The sequence below is a fragment of the Drosophila ananassae genome, chromosome 2L, assembly GCF_017639315.1.
Source record: "Drosophila ananassae strain 14024-0371.13 chromosome 2L, ASM1763931v2, whole genome shotgun sequence".
Taxonomy (NCBI): domain Eukaryota; kingdom Metazoa; phylum Arthropoda; class Insecta; order Diptera; family Drosophilidae; genus Drosophila; species Drosophila ananassae.
Genome location: NC_057927.1, coordinates 3,918,778 through 3,935,600, shown reverse-complemented (window position 1 = coordinate 3,935,600; position 16,823 = coordinate 3,918,778). Strand labels below are relative to the sequence as shown.

At 46.4% G+C, this 16,823-nt stretch overlaps 7 protein-coding genes across 11 annotated transcripts; 3 read left to right on the top strand and 4 right to left on the bottom strand.

The window, feature by feature from the left end:
* Window positions 1-153: 153 nt before the first annotated feature.
* Window positions 154-1,947, top strand: LOC6500038 (polymerase delta-interacting protein 2). The gene is made up of 4 exons (XM_001953303.4): window positions 154-532; window positions 598-1,006; window positions 1,069-1,410; window positions 1,471-1,947. Exons 1-4 carry the CDS (start codon window positions 423-425, stop codon window positions 1,837-1,839), a joined length of 1,230 nt encoding a protein of 409 aa, XP_001953338.1. The 5' UTR covers window positions 154-422; the 3' UTR covers window positions 1,840-1,947.
* Window positions 1,884-3,077, bottom strand: LOC6500491 (39S ribosomal protein L44, mitochondrial). The gene is made up of 2 exons (XM_001953302.4): window positions 2,917-3,077; window positions 1,884-2,864 (listed from the first exon to the last, which is right to left on the bottom strand). The coding sequence occupies exons 1-2, from the start codon at window positions 2,981-2,983 to the stop codon at window positions 1,966-1,968; spliced, it is 966 nt and encodes a 321-aa protein (XP_001953337.1). The 5' UTR covers window positions 2,984-3,077; the 3' UTR covers window positions 1,884-1,965.
* A 201-nt stretch (window positions 3,078-3,278) lies between these two features.
* LOC6500039 (SWI/SNF-related matrix-associated actin-dependent regulator of chromatin subfamily B member 1) lies at window positions 3,279-4,818 on the top strand. The gene is made up of 2 exons (XM_001953301.4): window positions 3,279-3,705; window positions 3,888-4,818. Exons 1-2 carry the CDS (start codon window positions 3,434-3,436, stop codon window positions 4,726-4,728), a joined length of 1,113 nt encoding a protein of 370 aa, XP_001953336.1. The 5' UTR covers window positions 3,279-3,433; the 3' UTR covers window positions 4,729-4,818.
* LOC6500490 (histone deacetylase 3) lies at window positions 4,787-6,536 on the bottom strand. Its single transcript, XM_001953300.4, has 4 exons — window positions 6,379-6,536; window positions 6,236-6,324; window positions 5,708-6,177; window positions 4,787-5,645 (listed from the first exon to the last, which is right to left on the bottom strand). Exons 1-4 carry the CDS (start codon window positions 6,534-6,536, stop codon window positions 5,046-5,048), a joined length of 1,317 nt encoding a protein of 438 aa, XP_001953335.1. The 3' UTR covers window positions 4,787-5,045.
* Window positions 6,527-6,686, bottom strand: LOC116654496. Its single transcript, XM_032449514.2, has one exon. It carries the CDS (start codon window positions 6,684-6,686, stop codon window positions 6,570-6,572), a length of 117 nt encoding a protein of 38 aa, XP_032305405.1. The 3' UTR covers window positions 6,527-6,569.
* Window positions 6,687-7,219: 533 nt separating this feature from the next.
* On the top strand, window positions 7,220-16,458 carry LOC6500040 (biotin--protein ligase). 5 transcript variants are annotated; one of them, XM_032449512.2, is made up of 13 exons: window positions 7,220-7,334; window positions 7,419-7,803; window positions 7,858-8,189; window positions 8,536-8,692; window positions 8,766-9,754; window positions 9,809-9,957; window positions 10,733-10,889; window positions 10,948-11,145; window positions 11,209-11,394; window positions 11,456-11,605; window positions 11,668-11,811; window positions 15,848-16,179; window positions 16,241-16,458. In XM_032449512.2, exons 2-13 carry the CDS (start codon window positions 7,662-7,664, stop codon window positions 16,416-16,418), a joined length of 3,114 nt encoding a protein of 1,037 aa, XP_032305403.1. In that variant the 5' UTR covers window positions 7,220-7,334; window positions 7,419-7,661; the 3' UTR covers window positions 16,419-16,458. The 5 variants fall into 5 exon arrangements, with proteins under 5 accessions (XP_032305403.1, XP_014766346.1, XP_032305404.1 ...); XM_014910860.3 differs by having other exon boundaries at window positions 7,275-7,803; window positions 8,536-8,548; window positions 10,751-10,889; XM_032449513.2 differs by having other exon boundaries at window positions 7,275-7,803; window positions 8,536-8,548.
* On the bottom strand, window positions 11,890-15,620 carry LOC6500489 (kinase suppressor of Ras 1). The gene has a single exon (XM_001953299.4). It carries the CDS (start codon window positions 15,309-15,311, stop codon window positions 12,453-12,455), a length of 2,859 nt encoding a protein of 952 aa, XP_001953334.1. The 5' UTR covers window positions 15,312-15,620; the 3' UTR covers window positions 11,890-12,452.
* Window positions 16,459-16,823: the final 365 nt, after the last annotated feature.

Genomic DNA, 16,823 nt, shown 5'->3' with positions numbered 1-16,823 from the left:
TAAAACATTTTTTAAGCTTTTAAAAATCAAAAAAGTATCAAATTTAAAAAATTATTTTTAAAATTTGACCTAGTTTATTTCACTGAAAAAAGATTAGAATCGTAAAACATTTTTTATTTTTAAATTTAAGGATTGACTATCGTTGCCTATCGGTCATCGATAACCTGCTGTGTTTTTTTTCCAGTACCGAAAACAAAATCAAATTTTTCATAACAATGTTGAGATTTTAGAAATTCGACCAAATTTTGAAGCACATGTACCCGCTGAACCTGAGCAAACGCGAGAAACGATCCGCCGCAGAAGTGGAAGAAACCGGACCCTCACCCACATTCTCCGAGTCGTTGCATAAATCCCGCAGCTGCAGCTGCCCCTTCAAGAAAAAATAAACACCACTGTTCTGGGCGAACTTTGGATGCGCCGTGATGGGCTTGCTGGTACAAGTGTTTATGTGGAACCAGCGGTGGCGCCTCCTGCCCCGATGTGAGTTGCTTCTGCGGCGGAACATAAAGAAGCAAGCGGCGTACCCAACCAAGTGAGTGGATGTCATCTATCCAGCGTCCTGCATCCTCCAATTGCATAACATTTTATATATTATAGACTTGCTGAGGTGGGCCGCCTTGTGGAGGCCAGGGAGGAACGCTACGAGACGGGCCAACTCTTTCTACACCGAATCTTTGGTTACCGCGGCGTCATTCTGTTTCCATGGACAGCCCGTGTCTACGATCGCGATCTACACAATCCCAGCAAAGTCGGTTCTGCAACGACGGTGAACAATACCTCCCAGCAACGTACCAAAGACAATTCCCTGCATGTCAAGGCCAGCTCGCCTGCCGCTCCTACAACTGCTCAGGGAGGGGAAGAGACCACTGCGGCTAGTTATCATACAGACTCTTCTAGAGAAGCAGAGACTAGTGTGGGCACGGCCCAAGTGGATCCCAAAGAAGTCAAAGGCAAAGTGCAAACCTTTTACCAAGTGCTAATCGATACTCGCGATTGCCCGCACATCGTAAGTGCTTTTAAGCTTCCGTTTTATCCGCATCACATTTAAATGAGTTTATTTTTTTAAAGCGGGCACAAACCGAGGCGGTGACGTTCCTGGGCAACCAGGACTCTAACCGCAGTCTTTACGCCATACCTGGACTCGATTATGTTGCGCATGAGGACATCATGCCCTACAGTTCAAGCGAAAAGAGTCCTCTGCAGCACGAGCTGTTTGATAAGTTTCTGACCCACGCCCCAGAGGCAGATCCACCTTTTGTTGGTCAGGACACTCTCAAGGCGTGGCAAGAGAAAAACCATCCTTGGCTGGATATGAGTGATGTGCATAAGGAGACGACGGAGAACGTGCGGATTACCGTCATACCCTTCTACATGGGTTGTCGCGAAACCCCTGCCAGTTCAGTTTATTGGGTGGGTTTCTCGTTAAAAATTTCCCATAGAACACCTATACTAAATTTGAATATTTTCCAGTGGCGCTACTGTATCCGGCTGGAGAATCTAGGCGAACTAAGCGTTCAGCTACGCGAACGGCATTGGCGTATATTCTCCCTTTCAGGAACTCTGGAGACAGTCCGTGGAAGGGGAGTAGTTGGCCAGGAGCCCATTCTTAGCCCACGGTTGCCTGCGTTCCAATATAGCAGCCATGTGAGTCTCCAGGCGCCCAGCGGCCATATGTGGGGCACCTTTCGGCTAGAGCGTGAGGATGGGTACTCCTTTGACTGCAAGATACCGCCCTTTTCGTTAGAGAGCAAACCAGAAGATGTTCCGCCCGCTCCAACTGCACCCACCGCGCACCACGATTTGGATTCCGATCCGAAGAAGCGCGATGATAGCGACTAAGAGGCAGTTGTTAGGCCGTAGTTAATTGATTTTAAAACTCAAACTTCTCTGACAAAGCGTGACATGTGTTTAGTGCAAATTACAATAATCAACAAGGACGCAGGTTTATATCCTGACTCATTTATCTTAGGCTAGTCGCACATTTTGGGTCTCCAACTGAAGTCCAAAGTCAAAAGGCCTTCTGTTCTCGTGGGTGTCGAATATCCGCTGCAGGGCATCTATGGCTGCCGTTTCCGTTGCCGTTTGCACATCTTCTCCGAATCCCTGGCCCAGCAACTGTCGGTTCCCGTAGATGCCAACTTGATAAGCGGCTAGCACTGTGTTCTTTCCACAATCGCCTAGCAATCGGGGCTCTGGATCGCCCAGTTTCCGTTCGGCGCAAATTTTCTCCAGCAGTTGAAGGGGTTCCTCCGGTGTCCATATGTCCAGTAAGTCCTTTTGGTTCAGTTGGGTGCAGATGAAATCTCTGACAAAGAGGAAGGCGCGCTCAACACCACTGGAATCGGCTAAAGCTCCAATAACAGCTTGCAGGGACTCAGCTAGACTTTCTTTGGAAGGCGGGTACTCCGTGGAGTGGATTAAGTCCTTGGTACCCAAGTGGGAGGAGACGTGAGCCAGGGTATCTGTGCTTAGCAGATGGTTGGAAATCTCAACGAGACCCTCCTTTGGCACCTTCGGCATTTGGTGCTGCAGGAATGCCTCCACGTAGGCCTTGGAAATGTGGCGGCCCTTTTCAACTAGATCCTCATTGTCGAGAATGTGCAGATCATTCTCCTCGATACCGAGTTTTCTACGTTTTTCCTCCTCCACTCGGGCGAATGCCTTTTCGGTAAATGCTCGCTGGAGAAGGGGCAGCTGGAAGGATTCGCCCAACCGTTTACCGAATGCGAATAGCTCCGAGCGTTCGTTCCATTCTACGAACCCGGCGCGAGGCTCCGGCTTCTGGGGTCCCAGCTTCTTCTGGCGATGGGCAAGTTCACGTAACGTCGGAGCGACCCACCGTTTAATGTGGCGATGTGTTTGAACTGCAAAAAATAAAGTTGAGTGAAAGGAACCTGGTGATTGTTGCAGACATACCTGTGATTGGGCATCCCAGAGACCTGGTGAGCGATAGAATTCCAACAACACTTCGCAGCGACGACATGTTTTGGGAATCTTAAAAATAATTAACGAATTTTGCGGCAGCGCATGGAAAGCAGTGCTGGAAAACGTTCGGTTGTAATTCCGTGTGGATGCGATGTTAGGCCAGCTTTCTTAAAAAATTTGTAAATTGGTTTAATAAATTTCGCACATAAGAGATGGCGCCTACCCGTTCCACAAAAAAATGGTTACTATGTAGATTCATAAAACATTATGATAAAAGGAAGAACTACTAGAAGAACTATCGGAATATGTATTAAGAAGTACAATTTTATAATTTTGGTGTCATCTCTATTTCGCGGTTTGGTATTTTCCAACACTTTTCCTGCAGACGCCATATCCATGTCTGTATGCGGCAAGAAAATTATTTTTCTGGACTAAAAATATCAAAGAATCCTGAAACCGAATTACATATAGAAGAGAATAAAATTGCAATCCCGGAGAGCACCTCAAAATGGCACTTCAGACGTACGGCGACAAGCCGGTGGCCTTCCAGTTGGAGGAGGGCGGAGAGTACTACTACGTGGGCTCCGAGGTGGGAAATTACATGAGACACTTCCGCGGAATCCTCTATAAGAAGTACCCAGGAATGACGCGAATCGTTCTTTCGAACGAGGAGCGTAAGCGACTGGCAGACTCCGGCTTGAGCTCCCACATCCTGGCCAGTTCCGTGTCGCTGCTTCGCGCCGTGGAAGTCGACGACATAATGGCCGGTAACGATGAAAAGTAAGTGGGTCTCCAAAAACCATAACAATATCGAAATAAATATAGTAATCTTATCAAATTCAAATTTGAAATTCAGTTGGGATCGAACATAGCATACCTTTGCTTTTCTCTCTAATGCAACAATTTTTTATTGTCAAAGTCAAATCTTTACTAATTAATTTTTCCATGAATCTCCGCCGCAGATACCGAGCCGTTTCAGTAAACACATCTGATACTCCTGTGCCGAGGGAGAGCAAGTCCAAGAAGCAGCCACAATATGTGCCGACGATGCCCAATTCGAGTCATTTGGACGCAGTTCCTCAGGCAACGCCAATTAATCGGAACCGTGTTCATACGAAAAAGGTGCGAACGTTCCCAATGTGCTTCGACGACACTGATCCGACGGCCAGCTTAGAGAATGCCGCCCAAAAGGAGTGTCTGGTTCCAATCAGACTGGACATGGAGCTGGAGGGACAGAAGCTGCGCGATACCTTCACCTGGAACAAGAATGAAAGCATGATAACCCCGGAGCAGTTCGCAGAGGTGCTATGCGACGACCTAGACCTCAATCCGCTGCCTTTTGTGCCAGCCATTGCTCAGGCCATTCGCCAGCAGATCGAGGCATTCCCGAATGATCCACCCATTCTCGAGGAGAGTTGCGACCAGCGAGTTATCGTTAAGCTTAACATTCACGTCGGCAACACCTCGCTCGTCGACCAGGTCGAGTGGGACATGTCCGAGAAGAACAACAACCCCGAGGAGTTTGCGATTAAGCTGTGTGCCGAACTTGGATTAGGTGGGGAATTCGTGACAGCCATTGCGTACAGCATTCGGGGCCAGCTTTCCTGGCACTGTCGAACGTATGCGTTCAGTGAGGCTCCCTTATCCACAATCGATGTACCATTCCGTAATCCCAGCGATGCCGATGCGTGGGCTCCATTCCTGGAGACGCTAACCGATGCGGAAATGGAGAAAAAGATTCGCGACCAGGACCGAAATACCCGAAGGATGCGACGACTGGCCAACACCACGACTGGTTGGTGATCAATGTGCGATCGGAGCTCAAGATTGTAATTTTAGTAATCCTAAGTATCATTATTCATCTCAAATACATGTGTGTCTGTCGATTTTAAACCATTTCGGCTTATTAACTCTGCATTTAGTTGTGATTTTTTCTCTTCCAATAAGCAATATTCTACATTTTTTTGTTTTACTAAAATTATTTAATTTATGCGCTTCTATGGGATCTTATACATTATCAAGCTAGGCCAGAAATAACTATTGATTACGTTAATTACACTTTTATCATATCTATTATACTCACATCCAGCACGTTACTTTATCTTAGCTTATTTAAAATCCTAACTCTCCGCCGAATCCGGCTTATCTTGGTCCTGATCCCCGTCGTAGAACTCGTTCTTAGCTTCAACCATTTTGTCGTCATCCGCCTGGGACATGCGTACGTCGGGGTCGGCCTCTTCGTTCTTGTTATTGCGCAGCTCTTCCAAGTCCACGTCGGGAGGTGTCTGAACCATTTGTACGCTGGGCGAGTGTTGGCACATCTTGAGATTCTCGTAGACATGCTTCACGATCAGCTCCAGATACTGCTTTGAGTTGGCATTATCTTGTCGCGAGTTGATTTCCGGATGGAGGGTAAAGTCTGGCGCGAAAAAGTCGTAATACTCTGTCGCTGGAATATCGTTGGCGATGTCCTGGTCCACCAACAGAGACGTTTCGTGTGTCCAACACCGGGCCACATTTCGGAGGGTATACCCTCCTCCCCCAACGACTAAAGTGGGCACATTCAGCTCCTTGACGAACTTCACACACTCCCCATGGCCCCGCGTGCTCAGCGAGAAGCAACCAAGTCGATCTCCGGCCAGGGAATCTGCTCCGCACTGCAATACAATGGCAGTAGGTCGATAGAAGTCCATGATGGCCGAAATAATGGGTTTAAACACCTGGAAATAGAAGAAAGTACAAATTAGTAGCCTAAGCAACTTGGCGGTTCATATATACCCACCTGGAAGTAGCTCTGATCATCGATTCCTTCTTTAAGAGGGACGTTCACGCTGTAGTAGCGGCCCGACTCAGCGCCAATCTCGTACATGTCGCCCGTTCCCGGGAAGAAGTAGTTGCCGTATTTGTGGAATGAGGCTGTCATAACACGGTCTGTGAGGTAGAAGGCCTCCTGCACTCCATCGCCGTGATGCACGTCGATGTCGATGTAGAGAACCCGGGGATGGTACTTCAACAGCTCCAAGATGCCTATCACGATGTCGTTTACGTAGCAGAATCCGCTGGCCTCAAACTTCTTGGCATGATGCAAGCCACCTGACCAGTTGATGCAGATATCGCTGTGGTTATGGTTCAACTTCTGGGCTCCCTCCAGCGAGGCGCCAGTGTACATGGCGCAGAAGTCAAATAGGCCGTCGAAAACGGGACAGTCTTCGCCAACGCTGAAGTGCGCCAGGTACTTGGTGTAGGCCACGGCTGAAAAGCGATTTGTGGATATTATTTGAGGGCACGGCAATCATTAAGTACTCCTTACAATTACACTGAATGTTCTGCGGGGTCACCTGCTGGAGATATGCGATGTACTCGTCGCTGTGGAATCGGAGCATATCCTGAGCACTGGCTCTGAAAACAAGAAGATTGTTAAAAAGAGTTAACTAATCCTATTTAGCAACTCACTTGTATGGCCTGTATATCTTCATCTTTTTGTGAAGGCCATAATTCATCACCAGGCTGTGCGTCACCGCCAGGCGCTGCGGCTTCATCGGATGGCCCGCCCCGTAGTGGAAGTTGCCCACATCCGCATTGTAGAAGTAGGAGACTCTTCTGTCCGTCATTGTTGTTAGATCCCCGAGGGATTGTTAGCTCATTCAAACGTAGTCCAGATCAGCACCCGGCAGAAGGTAGTTCTTCGCATACAGCACAATCAGCAGCACCGCCACAATAAACAGGAGTCGCCGGGTCGTATCGAATTCACCCAACAGCATGCCGTTTAGGAGTTCTTATGGAAGCTTGGTCTGAGCTCAATATTTATTGGTTGCGAAGTAATACAAGTTGCTCATCTTAGAGAGCTAACCATGTTTTTTTCGGATTTTTTTTGTTGTTTTCCACAATAAGCGTGCAAAGGATATTTATCGCTGCACCTGTGTCATATCGTGTTGGGGTTTTCGCCACTAGTTAGTAACTAAATAGTTGCTAATTGGAAAGCACACAGTAAGCGTTTTCTTCCCCTCTGCTTTCAGGCATCATCCTTACCGGTTCTTACAGATAAAAAAACTTCCACTGTTTTGGGTATTTTGGTTAGAGATTGCAATTTTATGTTTTATTTATGCGAGTTTTTCAACACTCTTAGAGTGACCAGAGTCTCTAGAATTATCGCGTTAGAGATGCGTAAAATGCAATGTAAAATGGGACGTAGTATTTTACTCATATATGTAAAAAAAATATTTTAAGTTTAAAATAATAAACTAAATAAAACTAGCAAAAATAATATTGCACTTTCGGCAAACTCTTTGCCACGATAAAAATGATTATTTTATACAAGGAGTATTTTGACATATTCAGCAACCCTGTTCGCAATTCGTGAACCGGGCAAGAGGAAGTGGGGAATTGTTTAAAACCCAATTGGTAAACAAGTGAGTAAATTCAACAATTCAATATTGCCTGTTGGAGGGATTTTTGAACTCTCTCGACTCCAAATTCTTATTCGGGACCTGAAGAGCCTCAAGAACTCGCCGGCTCGATTGTTTGGATACGGAAGTGTGGGTGTCCCTGGGGTGGAAATGCAGTAATCAACAATAAACGTCAGTGCCGTAAGAGAATGCGAAAAGTGTGTCAACTGGTTGGGCGCTCCTCCTTTTCCTGGCTATCGCAACATAGCAACCAAGTCGCTTCCCTTTCCTTCGAGGCGGAGTGAATTACGAAATCACATTGATTTTCGTCGGCGGATGGCTTAGGTCAGAATGTTGACCCTGTATTACGTGGGCGCCACTGTCCTGCAGTCATGGCGCATCCAAAAGGCCTGCTCCAAGATCGCCGAGCACCTGGCTCAGCCGTCGAGCATTTCGTTTTACGCCCTGCAGCCGGGACACGATGATGGCTTTGGTGAGTACTTCTCAAAAGATGCACCCAGATGAGCATTTGGTTTGGTTTTCGCAGATCCCTTGTTTGCCAGCTCTGAGCTTTGCGGAAACCGCAATGCGGCCAAGGTCACGGAAATCCTGTGGCTCCACGCCAACCAGCGCGGCTGCTGTCTTCGACCGTTGCAGTCGCTTCACATCACGCCATGGATAAGCTTCCCACCGGCCCCCAGCTTGCTGCCCTTCGCCTACTCTTCCGAGACACTGACGCCAGTGGCCTCGCCAGACGAATCTCCACCCCAGCAGCGAGTCTCGCTTTCGGACCAAGGAGAACATCGGATGCAGCTACTTCTGGAGGCGCAGGTGGAGCCGATGCAACGTCCCAGTTCCCAGGACACCACTTGCGTGAGGGTAAGCCCATAATATGGTAGATTTTCTATACATTTAATTAACTTTAGAGTATCCTTGTTTATTATTTTATTAAGTTGAAAAAAAGTATTCATTCAGAAATAAATTATCTCAAAAAACATTTGTATATTTTGGCGAATCCCCTTATCTTTCCGCTTTCGGTCATTACCGCGTTTATGGGCCGCAGCCCTACCCCAAAGTTGGAGGTGTTGCGTGCGGCCACGTGATTAGGATGTAACCTTCGCAAGATACATAGTTGAATCGATACTAGCGTCATAATTCTTCTAACCATGTCTCTGTCTTTCTTTCTTACTTTCTCCCACTTGCATGACCTTCGTCCGTGAATCAGCTGGAAGATTACGGTAAGCTAATTGCATGGAAAATAGATTCCCACCTGGCGGTGCTCCTCGAAACCGATGTGGAGCACTTTACGCAGCTGTTAATAACGACATTTTTGAGAAATAATTTATGCATTAACGATCAGCTGCCCCTGATGAGGATTGAGTGTAAGCTGGAATCGTCTTCAAGTCCGCTAATCTTCTTTAATTCCCGAATAATACAATTAATTTTCCGTTGCAGCTGTTCGCAGAGAGGGTGAGCCGCAGCCCTTTGAATTACTTGCCAATCATCTGAAGCGTCAGTCCCGAGTCACCGTGGAACTGGACAAAGAGGGCTGGAAGAAGCATCTGGAGGACTTGCGGGCCGCCAGTGTCCTCGCCCACCAGGCCACCGAATTCGAGAGTCACAAAAATCGTACCGAAGGAAAGTCTAAAAGTGACATCCTTGGTCAGGCTTCGGAGCCACTTCCCAAAGCTGTGGCCGTGGTGGAACCCACTAACAAAGCAGCTCTGTCCCCTGCTAGGATTCCAGTAACTGTTCCAAAAACTGAAGCCAAAATAGAGGTGAAGACGTCTCCAGCTAAAAGCGAAGCCAAAGTTAGTCCTGTCTACAAAACTGAATCTAAGTCCACTCCAACCAAAGGAACGCCAAAAAAGTTGGACTCCCAGCCGAGCGAATTGGAAAAGCTGGCAGCTGCCCAGGCGGCCCAACAGCAAAACACTCCACAGGAAGCCACGCCCATTAAGGTTGTTGCTGCGCCCAAGGCAGCTATTCCGGAAATACCCGACAAGACAGATAGTCCCAAGAAACCAGAGAAAATCGCCGCTGAAGCTCCGAAACCCAGCAAAACCTTTGAGGTAGCCAAGCCACTCAACTCGCCAGTTACAGCCACTCCTCCTCGTCCTGTCCTGAAAAGGAACAAAGATAGTCTGCAGGAAAGCAAGCCGCTGAATGTTCTAGTCTACTCTGATAGTGCCAGTGCCAGGGACTCTACGTTGGCAACGTTGGAGCAACTCCTGGAGAGGAATGTGTACACCATTTATCCACTTATGCCCCAGCAGGCGGCTCAGAAATATTGGACGGAGCAGACGGCGCTTCTGGTGGTCTGCGGATCGGTGGCGCCCGGGATAGGCCAAGTTCTTGTAGATTACTTCCTGCAGGGTGGCAAGGTTCTGAGTCTCTGTTCGGACATATTACACTTTATTTTGCCGAACTACCGAACAGCTGAAGTGAGTTTCTATTTAAATATTTAAATTCAATTTTAATCTTTGAAATTCTTGCAGGTTCGGGAGCACGAATTGGTTCAGTTCTCCTACGACAAGTGGCAACGGGTCAAGATGATGCACCACATCTTCTGCTACCAGCCATCGCCAGTGAAGAAGCACTTTTCCACCGACAGCGAGGAGTCCACCAAGTCCCATTCCCGAAAACCGTAAGTTCTTGAAACAAAACAGATGCTTTCCAGTCACACTACCTAGAAGAAGACTGACAGTCCCGAAAATATGCCGCTAACCATGCTGATATAATATTTTATTGAGCTTTCAACCTTTTAAGATTTAGAAAAGAAATGAGTATATACAAATCCTGCGTGTTGCATGTTTTATACACCCTCTATAATGAAGATTGCTTTTTTTCACAGCCAGAATAAGCTCAGTCTTTTGTATCTAGAGACTAGACTTTTGAATAATTTTCCATTTAAAAGCTAATTTTAATTAAATAAAAGCCTAGTCAGATAAGATCCTTTGCTGACTAGCCTTTTATCTTCAAATGCTGCTGATTCGTTTCAAACTTGCCCTCAAACTAATCATAATTTTAAACTATATCTAACTAATTCCAAGTCTAATTTAACCTTTTAAATATTTCATGCTAAATTTCTCCTCTTTTCCGGATTATTTGGCTTGATTTCCAATGTATTCGATCTGCACAATAATTTGAATTAACCAATATCATAATTATTCTTTTAAAATTCTGAAATGTACTTTATCCTTTCAATCTCTGCTTGAAATTCTCCTACTTTCTATTGATTTCCTTTTCTGACTGCCCGAATCCTTATCTATCTTTGTGTGTGCTTCTATATGTGTGTGTGCTATCATTATTATTATCCTATCCACCATTAACCAAAATAAAAACCAAAACCATAAACCAAAAAACAATACAAACCCAAACAAAATGAAAAAAAAAAAACCAAAAAACGAAACGCTGCTCAGAGCTCTAGTATGTCCAAGGTCCATGGAACTGAAGGATCTGGCTGGCCACAACCACAACCTGGATGTTCAGGTCCTGGGCACCGAGGAGACCTGGAACACGCCCAGTCTACTCTTGGCCAAGAGCCTCCAAAGCGGTGGCAAGGCGGTATTCTCGCAGGTGAGAGAATAATTCTTCAAATTATATTTCTTCTGAATTAAATGTTCTTCCTAAACAGGTTCATTTGGAAACAAATCCTAGCGAGTTTGAAACCGATGAAATAAAATACTCCATCCTGAAGCAAAACGAAAGCACTCGCCTTGAGATCTTTGCGGATCTTTTAAGGAAATACTTGGATGTGCAGGTGCAAGGAGGAGATGGTCCACCACAGCCCGGAGTGGTCTACCAACAAGCCTATTTTCTGGGCCGGCATGAGGTAATCTTTATGGCTACTATAACCATGAAACTTTAATAATCATGTCCTTTTTTTACTTTCCAGTCCAAGTTCGAGCTTCTGGAGAAACTCCGTCTTCGTTGCAGCGGTCCTGACAACGTTATAGCTACTCCCAAGTTGACAATTAAATTTTGTGGCAAGGATGACAAGCCACCGGTGGCGAACAACAATGTCCTGCCAATACTCATACATTCCTGTCCGGAGGACTTCTCTACCGTAGACTATTTTGATGTTGGTTGTTCTGGGTTTCCTTTAAACTATCTTTGTTAATCTTGAATTATTTTCTGGCTAGCAATTAAAAACTGAGCACATTGGAAGATTGGTTATTTATGCCCCGGTGGTCAGTAGCTCCATGCATGTGATCAACAACTTGGAGCTCATAAACGGCTTGGCTGTCCTGCCCCTGCAACAGACGGCTGGAGTCGGTCGCAGCAATAATCAGGTATATAATGTATCCTTTTTAGTAAAAATTATCTTATAATTCTATTGTATAATTACCTCTAGTGGCTCAGTCCTCTGGGATGTGCCATGTTCTCGCTGCAACTGCACCTGGCCATGGATTCTCCTCTGGGATCGCGTCTACCCCTTCTGCAGCACATCATTGGAGCAGCTATTGTCAATTCCCTACGCAGTCATCCTCAATATGGGGTGAGTAATGGTCCAGTGCCCCCGCTGGACCAAATCCCAGTTGATTATAATCCATAATCCATAAAAAAAACACTTGAATTTAATTTGGTTGTAGTGATAAGTTTATTTGACATTTTGCTTGATTTCGCAGTAAACTCCCTTGCTATATACATCCGACCATACATAATGCACAATATATATTTATTTAAAGACTAATCCCTCATATACACATCGGTATATACACATACACATATATATATATATATATATAGATAGAGCTTTGCTTACACATAATTAACAATTTAGAAATTGCTCACCTGATTAACGTTTACATTTTAATTTTCCACAGTGCTTACTTATTGGTTTTAAATATTTATTATATCTGTTACTGTTTCTGCTTGTGAGGTTGCCTCTGCTCCATATACTTTTAACATTTAAACGTCTGTCTTTTTCGAGTTAACATTTGTTTGCCTTTGTTTCGTTAAGTTTCACAACTGCAACTGGATTGCATTCGATAATATGTATATTTAGGTTTAAAATCGTTTGCTATAGAGTGTGTTTGTAGTTACGTTTAAATATTTACAATTGGGCTTAGCTTAGCACGTTTGAACTTTGCTTAGGAGTTTGTTGTGGGGAACAATGTAGTAGGACAGCCAGAGCCCTCAGAAGACGGACTCGGCCGATCGGGAAAGGTTAACAGGGTGCGAGGGACTACGGGCTAGTCTTTTCTTTGGCAGGTGCTCCAGCAGCGACAGCAGCCGTGCAAAGTCCGGCCGGTACTCCTTCTCATAGCTCCAGCACAGCATCAGCAGGTCCTTGACATCCCGCCCAGACTGTAGATTGGCCAGCGACTGCTTCATTCCACGGCCCACCTGCCAGATTATCGATTCAGCTGGCTGATCCTTGAAGGTGAACTCTCCGCATATTAGTTCGTACCACACAGTTCCAAAGGAGTAGACATCAGAAAGGGGGGTAAATTCCAGGCACTCGCCGCTCGGCTTCTCCGGTTGCAGTGCTCGTATCAACTCCGGCGCCAGGTAGCACAGCCAGTTGTGGGGCACTCCCAGGCCCATATCACAGTAGAGCAGCTTGGTGGAGCTAAAAAGCCCAAAGTCCGTGATGATCACCTTGCCGTTCTCGATAAAGATGTTCTTCGTGCGCAGGTCTTTATGTATGATGTCCCTAGCATGCAGATATCCCATTCCCTGAGCGATCTGTTGGGCAATAAGCAGGATCCTGTTCATGGCGAACTTCTCCCGACGCTGGTGGATGTACGTGTACAAGGTGTTGCCCTTGCACAGCGATGTCACGATGGCCAGATGCGGTGGATTCATGCAGGCGCCCATGAAGAGCACCAAATTCTCGTGGCGCGTCTTTTTAAAGTTGGCCACCTCGCTACGGAAAGTCTCCAGCATGTCCTCGTCCTGCAGGTAGTCCTCGTTCAGCAGTTTCACAGCCACATCTCCGTGCCACAGCGCCCGATGTACGGTTCCAAATCGTCCCTGGCCGATTCTCTCCAACAAGCGCAGATCTCCATAGGGTATGTCCCATTCTTTAAGTGAAATTGAGTTCTGTCGCCACTGCCCCGAGTCGCCATCTTCTGTGGAATCGACGCGAACAGGCGTACGATCCGAATCCGTGCTGGCACTTCCGGATAACGATACTGTCTTGTCGCTGTCATTTGACTTGTGGGTGTCCGTGTACTCGCTGGCGAAGGGCGTCCTGCGGTCCACTCCGGCCGTGCTCAGCTTGCGCGGAAAGAAGCTGGAGGTGCTGGTTGTGGTGGTCGTGCTGTTTATCAGGCTGCCAGTGACGGTTACGTTGCTGGATGCATTCGACGACTGACTATTTATCAGGGAGCTCATGTGTCCGTTCGAGCTGCTCGTTAGGCTATCTAGTCCTCCATTCACCATGCTGATGGGCGGCGGCACTACCTGCTCCGGCCCCGGCTCGTTCGAGATGAGCGTGTCGCCTTGATTGCCGCCACTGCTGGTGACCGTGACGTTGGGAAAGTTGAACTGACTCTGCTGACTCTTTCCCAGCGATGGCGTGGGCACCAGATTGGCACTGGAGCTGCTGCCTCCGTAGCTACCAGCTTGGTCTCTATCTCTTTGGTGGAACAGCGCCGGACTGCTGGGCGTGGAACTGGTGCAGCTGGAGCTGGGCGAGCTGCTGTCGCCGTGCTGCTGGTGATGTGGCTTACATAACGTGTTTTTCTTCACCAGCGGGGATCCTTTGACGGCGCCGTGCACCGGTGGCATGGTGGCGTATCCGCCTTGCTCCTTAATATGCCTGAACTCATCCACATACTCCCTCGGTAGTCCGCAGCATGCGGGCACGTGCTGGGCACATCCCTTGTGGCAGATGTACTTGCAGTCGGTGCATTTTAGCCAGCGGGAGAAGACCTGCTTCTGGCAAAAGGTGCAGGTGGCCATGAAGCCAATAGCCTTGCTGAAGCGGTGCTTTATGGCATGGCCGATGCCCACATGGGCGACTCCCGGAGAGCAGGGCACCTTCAGGACATTGGAAGAACTTCCCATCGGACCAGCATTCGCGTCCACAAATATTTCCGAACTTGCTGAACTATGACTATCGGGACTGGGATCCGTGGGGAGGCGGTTCCTAACGGGCTGCTCCGTCTCCACTGCTCCCTGGCTCTGAAGCAGGGTCTGGTGTTTCTTGGCGGGCGGTGGAGTCCGACTCCTTTGCGGCGTTCCCTTCAGGCTACTACTCATCCCATTGGGAGGCATGAATGGCGAGTTCGGGGGCGAGGGCGTCAGGGTTAGGGCTAGCTGGGATCCTTGCTGTTCCGGCGACTGGCGGCCGCTCTTGGAAGTAGTGTTAGTATTCTTTCCCTTTGCCCTATGATGCGACCTGGGGGAGGCAGAGTTCAGACCCAGTCCTATGTTTCCCACGCTGCCACGATGAATGTGGATGGGCCTGTCCCACGAGTCCCAATGCCACTGCTCTGGGTCATTGTTGATACCTGCCGTGCCGCTCTCCAGAGACTCCATGCACTTCCGCAGGTTCTGCATGGCCCTCGTAAGCCGCCGCAGCTCCTCTTCCTCCCGCTGACCATGTTTCGGCTGTCGGTCGGCCAGCATTTGGCGAATCTCATCGTCACTTAGCCGTAAACTCTGCTCCAGAGTGCTGAGACGGGATAGGCAAATGCTTAGCGACTCCTGACTCAGACCCACTACTCGGAGCCACTGACGCAGTTCGTTTCCAGTGGCGTGGGGCAGCAGGCCGTTCGCAGGAATACGTTCATTTAACCGCATCTTGGCCAGCAGTAACTCGGAGAAATAGCGTACCAGCTTCGACTCCAAGCATCGAATTTCCTGCTGCGTGAGAGTCGAGCTTGTGGCACATTGTGTCCGTAGGCCCTCCAAGTGGTTAGCCGAGAGATCAATCATGTCCTGGATGATCACCAGGTTGCTGTCGAGGCTACCATTACCAGACCCCGAGTCCTTTACATTGCTAGTGTCTGGGGCGTTGTTGTTGCTGCTACTACTGCTGCTCATCCTGCTCGGTCGGGCTGAAGCCCGATTGATTTTTTCAGATGTTGGACGATTTCGATTCGATAGCACCAGTTGCCGGGGCTGTGCTCCGCATTCTGGCCCGCTGTTCGCCTCCGTCGACCTTGATTTCCTTTACCTAGGCAACTCCAGCGCTCACTCACACACGCCCGCAACTCGAGACGACCAAGCTATGCGAAAAATGCGATTAATTTTACGTTTCTGCTGGTCGCTGTTGTTGAAATTTCTCTACACCCAAGTGCAGCGCACATAGGCAGTGTGACCAGGTCTCACGAAATTGCTATCCTGCTAATACTGCTTTTCTGGTCACGATAACAGGCCTTAAAAAATTTATTTAAAAAAGTAGATAATTTAAAAAAAATATATATATTTTTAATAGTTTATTGGATTAAGGAAGTAGTTTTCTTAAAATTTTTAAGTTTTGTTGGTTTGTTCAATTATAAAAGTATTTTGGTTTATCTGACTTACTTATAAAATATAAAATATAAATTATATTTAAAAATCTCTTACATTTTTTCCAGATTTTGGATATATCTATCAAATGGCCGAATGATATATATGCAAATGGTAACCAAAAAATTGGCGGCCTTGTGATCAATACTACCTTGCAAGGTTCTCAAGCCATCGTTAACATAGGCAGCGGAATAAATTTAAACAATTCAAAGCCAACAGTTTGCATTAACGATTTGATCCGGGAACATAACCAACATTCACCGAACAATAAATTACCTTTGCTAAAATACGAGTTATTTATTGCCATGATTTTTAACGAAATCGAAAGACTTTTGGGTGAAGTACAAAACGGAGATTTTGATAGTTTTTACGATTTGTACTATTCCCTTTGGCTACACAGGTGAGATACAAGTGCTTAAAATTAGAAATTAGATTTCAAAAACTTCTTTTTTTATTTTTAGCGGTCAAACCGTGAAGATTTGCCTCCCAAACCAACAAGAAAGAGAAGCGGAAATAGTCGGAATTGATGATTTTGGCTTTTTAAAGGTCAAGTTACCCTCTGGAGCCATTGAAACCGTGCAGCCCGATGGAAATAGCTTTGATATGTTAAAAGGATTAATTGTTCCCAAATACCACTAGTTAAATTACACGAAGAATGAAGTCTCATATTATTATCCAATTCAAACCCACATGTTTATTCAAGCGGATAACTTATTGTATTTCTAGACGTATTTAGAAAAATTTATAAACCATTAATTACTTCTATTTACATGGTGTTTGTCCTAAAGTGGCTTAATCGAATTTAATCTTGCTTAAAGTTCAACTTAAACATTTAAAACTATATATGAATTGTTCTACTAATTTGAGCACTGCCAAAGATGAACGTGTTACTTAATATATCCAATGATTATATGAATTGGTTTAGCTAAATCTATATAAAACTATTTAACCTGTATCCCAGTGTTTTAAAAAACCTAGTAAGTTTATCCATTTTGAAGCCATTGATAATGTCATAAATTTCTTAAATTATTGGTGTTTTTGAAT

Excerpts from the sequence above, each read along its gene's own strand:
- LOC116654496 (XM_032449514.2), bottom strand. The coding sequence starts at position 6,686 with ATGCTGTTGGGTGAATTCGATACGACCCGGCGACTCCTGTTTATTGTG.
- LOC6500491 (XM_001953302.4), bottom strand. The coding sequence starts at position 2,983 with ATGTCGTCGCTGCGAAGTGTTGTTGGAATTCTATCGCTCACCAGGTCT. Across the intron at positions 2,865-2,916 it reads TCTGGGATGCCCAATCACAG|TTCAAACACATCGCCACATT; the intron begins GTATGTCTGCAA and ends TATTTTTTGCAG.
- LOC6500038 (XM_001953303.4), top strand. The coding sequence starts at position 423 with ATGGGCTTGCTGGTACAAGTGTTTATGTGGAACCAGCGGTGGCGCCTC. Across the intron at positions 1,007-1,068 it reads CTCGCGATTGCCCGCACATC|CGGGCACAAACCGAGGCGGT; the intron begins GTAAGTGCTTTT and ends ATTTTTTTAAAG. Across the intron at positions 1,411-1,470 it reads CTGCCAGTTCAGTTTATTGG|TGGCGCTACTGTATCCGGCT; the intron begins GTGGGTTTCTCG and ends AATATTTTCCAG.
- LOC6500490 (XM_001953300.4), bottom strand. The coding sequence starts at position 6,536 with ATGACGGACAGAAGAGTCTCCTACTTCTACAATGCGGATGTGGGCAAC. Across the intron at positions 6,325-6,378 it reads AAGATATACAGGCCATACAA|AGCCAGTGCTCAGGATATGC; the intron begins GTGAGTTGCTAA and ends TCTTGTTTTCAG. Across the intron at positions 5,646-5,707 it reads ATGATCAGAGCTACTTCCAG|GTGTTTAAACCCATTATTTC; the intron begins GTGGGTATATAT and ends TTCTATTTCCAG.
- LOC6500489 (XM_001953299.4), bottom strand. The coding sequence starts at position 15,311 with ATGAGCAGCAGTAGTAGCAGCAACAACAACGCCCCAGACACTAGCAAT.
- LOC6500039 (XM_001953301.4), top strand. The coding sequence starts at position 3,434 with ATGGCACTTCAGACGTACGGCGACAAGCCGGTGGCCTTCCAGTTGGAG. Across the intron at positions 3,706-3,887 it reads ATGGCCGGTAACGATGAAAA|ATACCGAGCCGTTTCAGTAA; the intron begins GTAAGTGGGTCT and ends TCTCCGCCGCAG.
- LOC6500040 (XM_032449512.2), top strand. The coding sequence starts at position 7,662 with ATGTTGACCCTGTATTACGTGGGCGCCACTGTCCTGCAGTCATGGCGC. Across the intron at positions 7,804-7,857 it reads GGGACACGATGATGGCTTTG|ATCCCTTGTTTGCCAGCTCT; the intron begins GTGAGTACTTCT and ends TGGTTTTCGCAG. Across the intron at positions 9,958-10,732 it reads AAGTCCCATTCCCGAAAACC|AGCTCTAGTATGTCCAAGGT; the intron begins GTAAGTTCTTGA and ends AACGCTGCTCAG.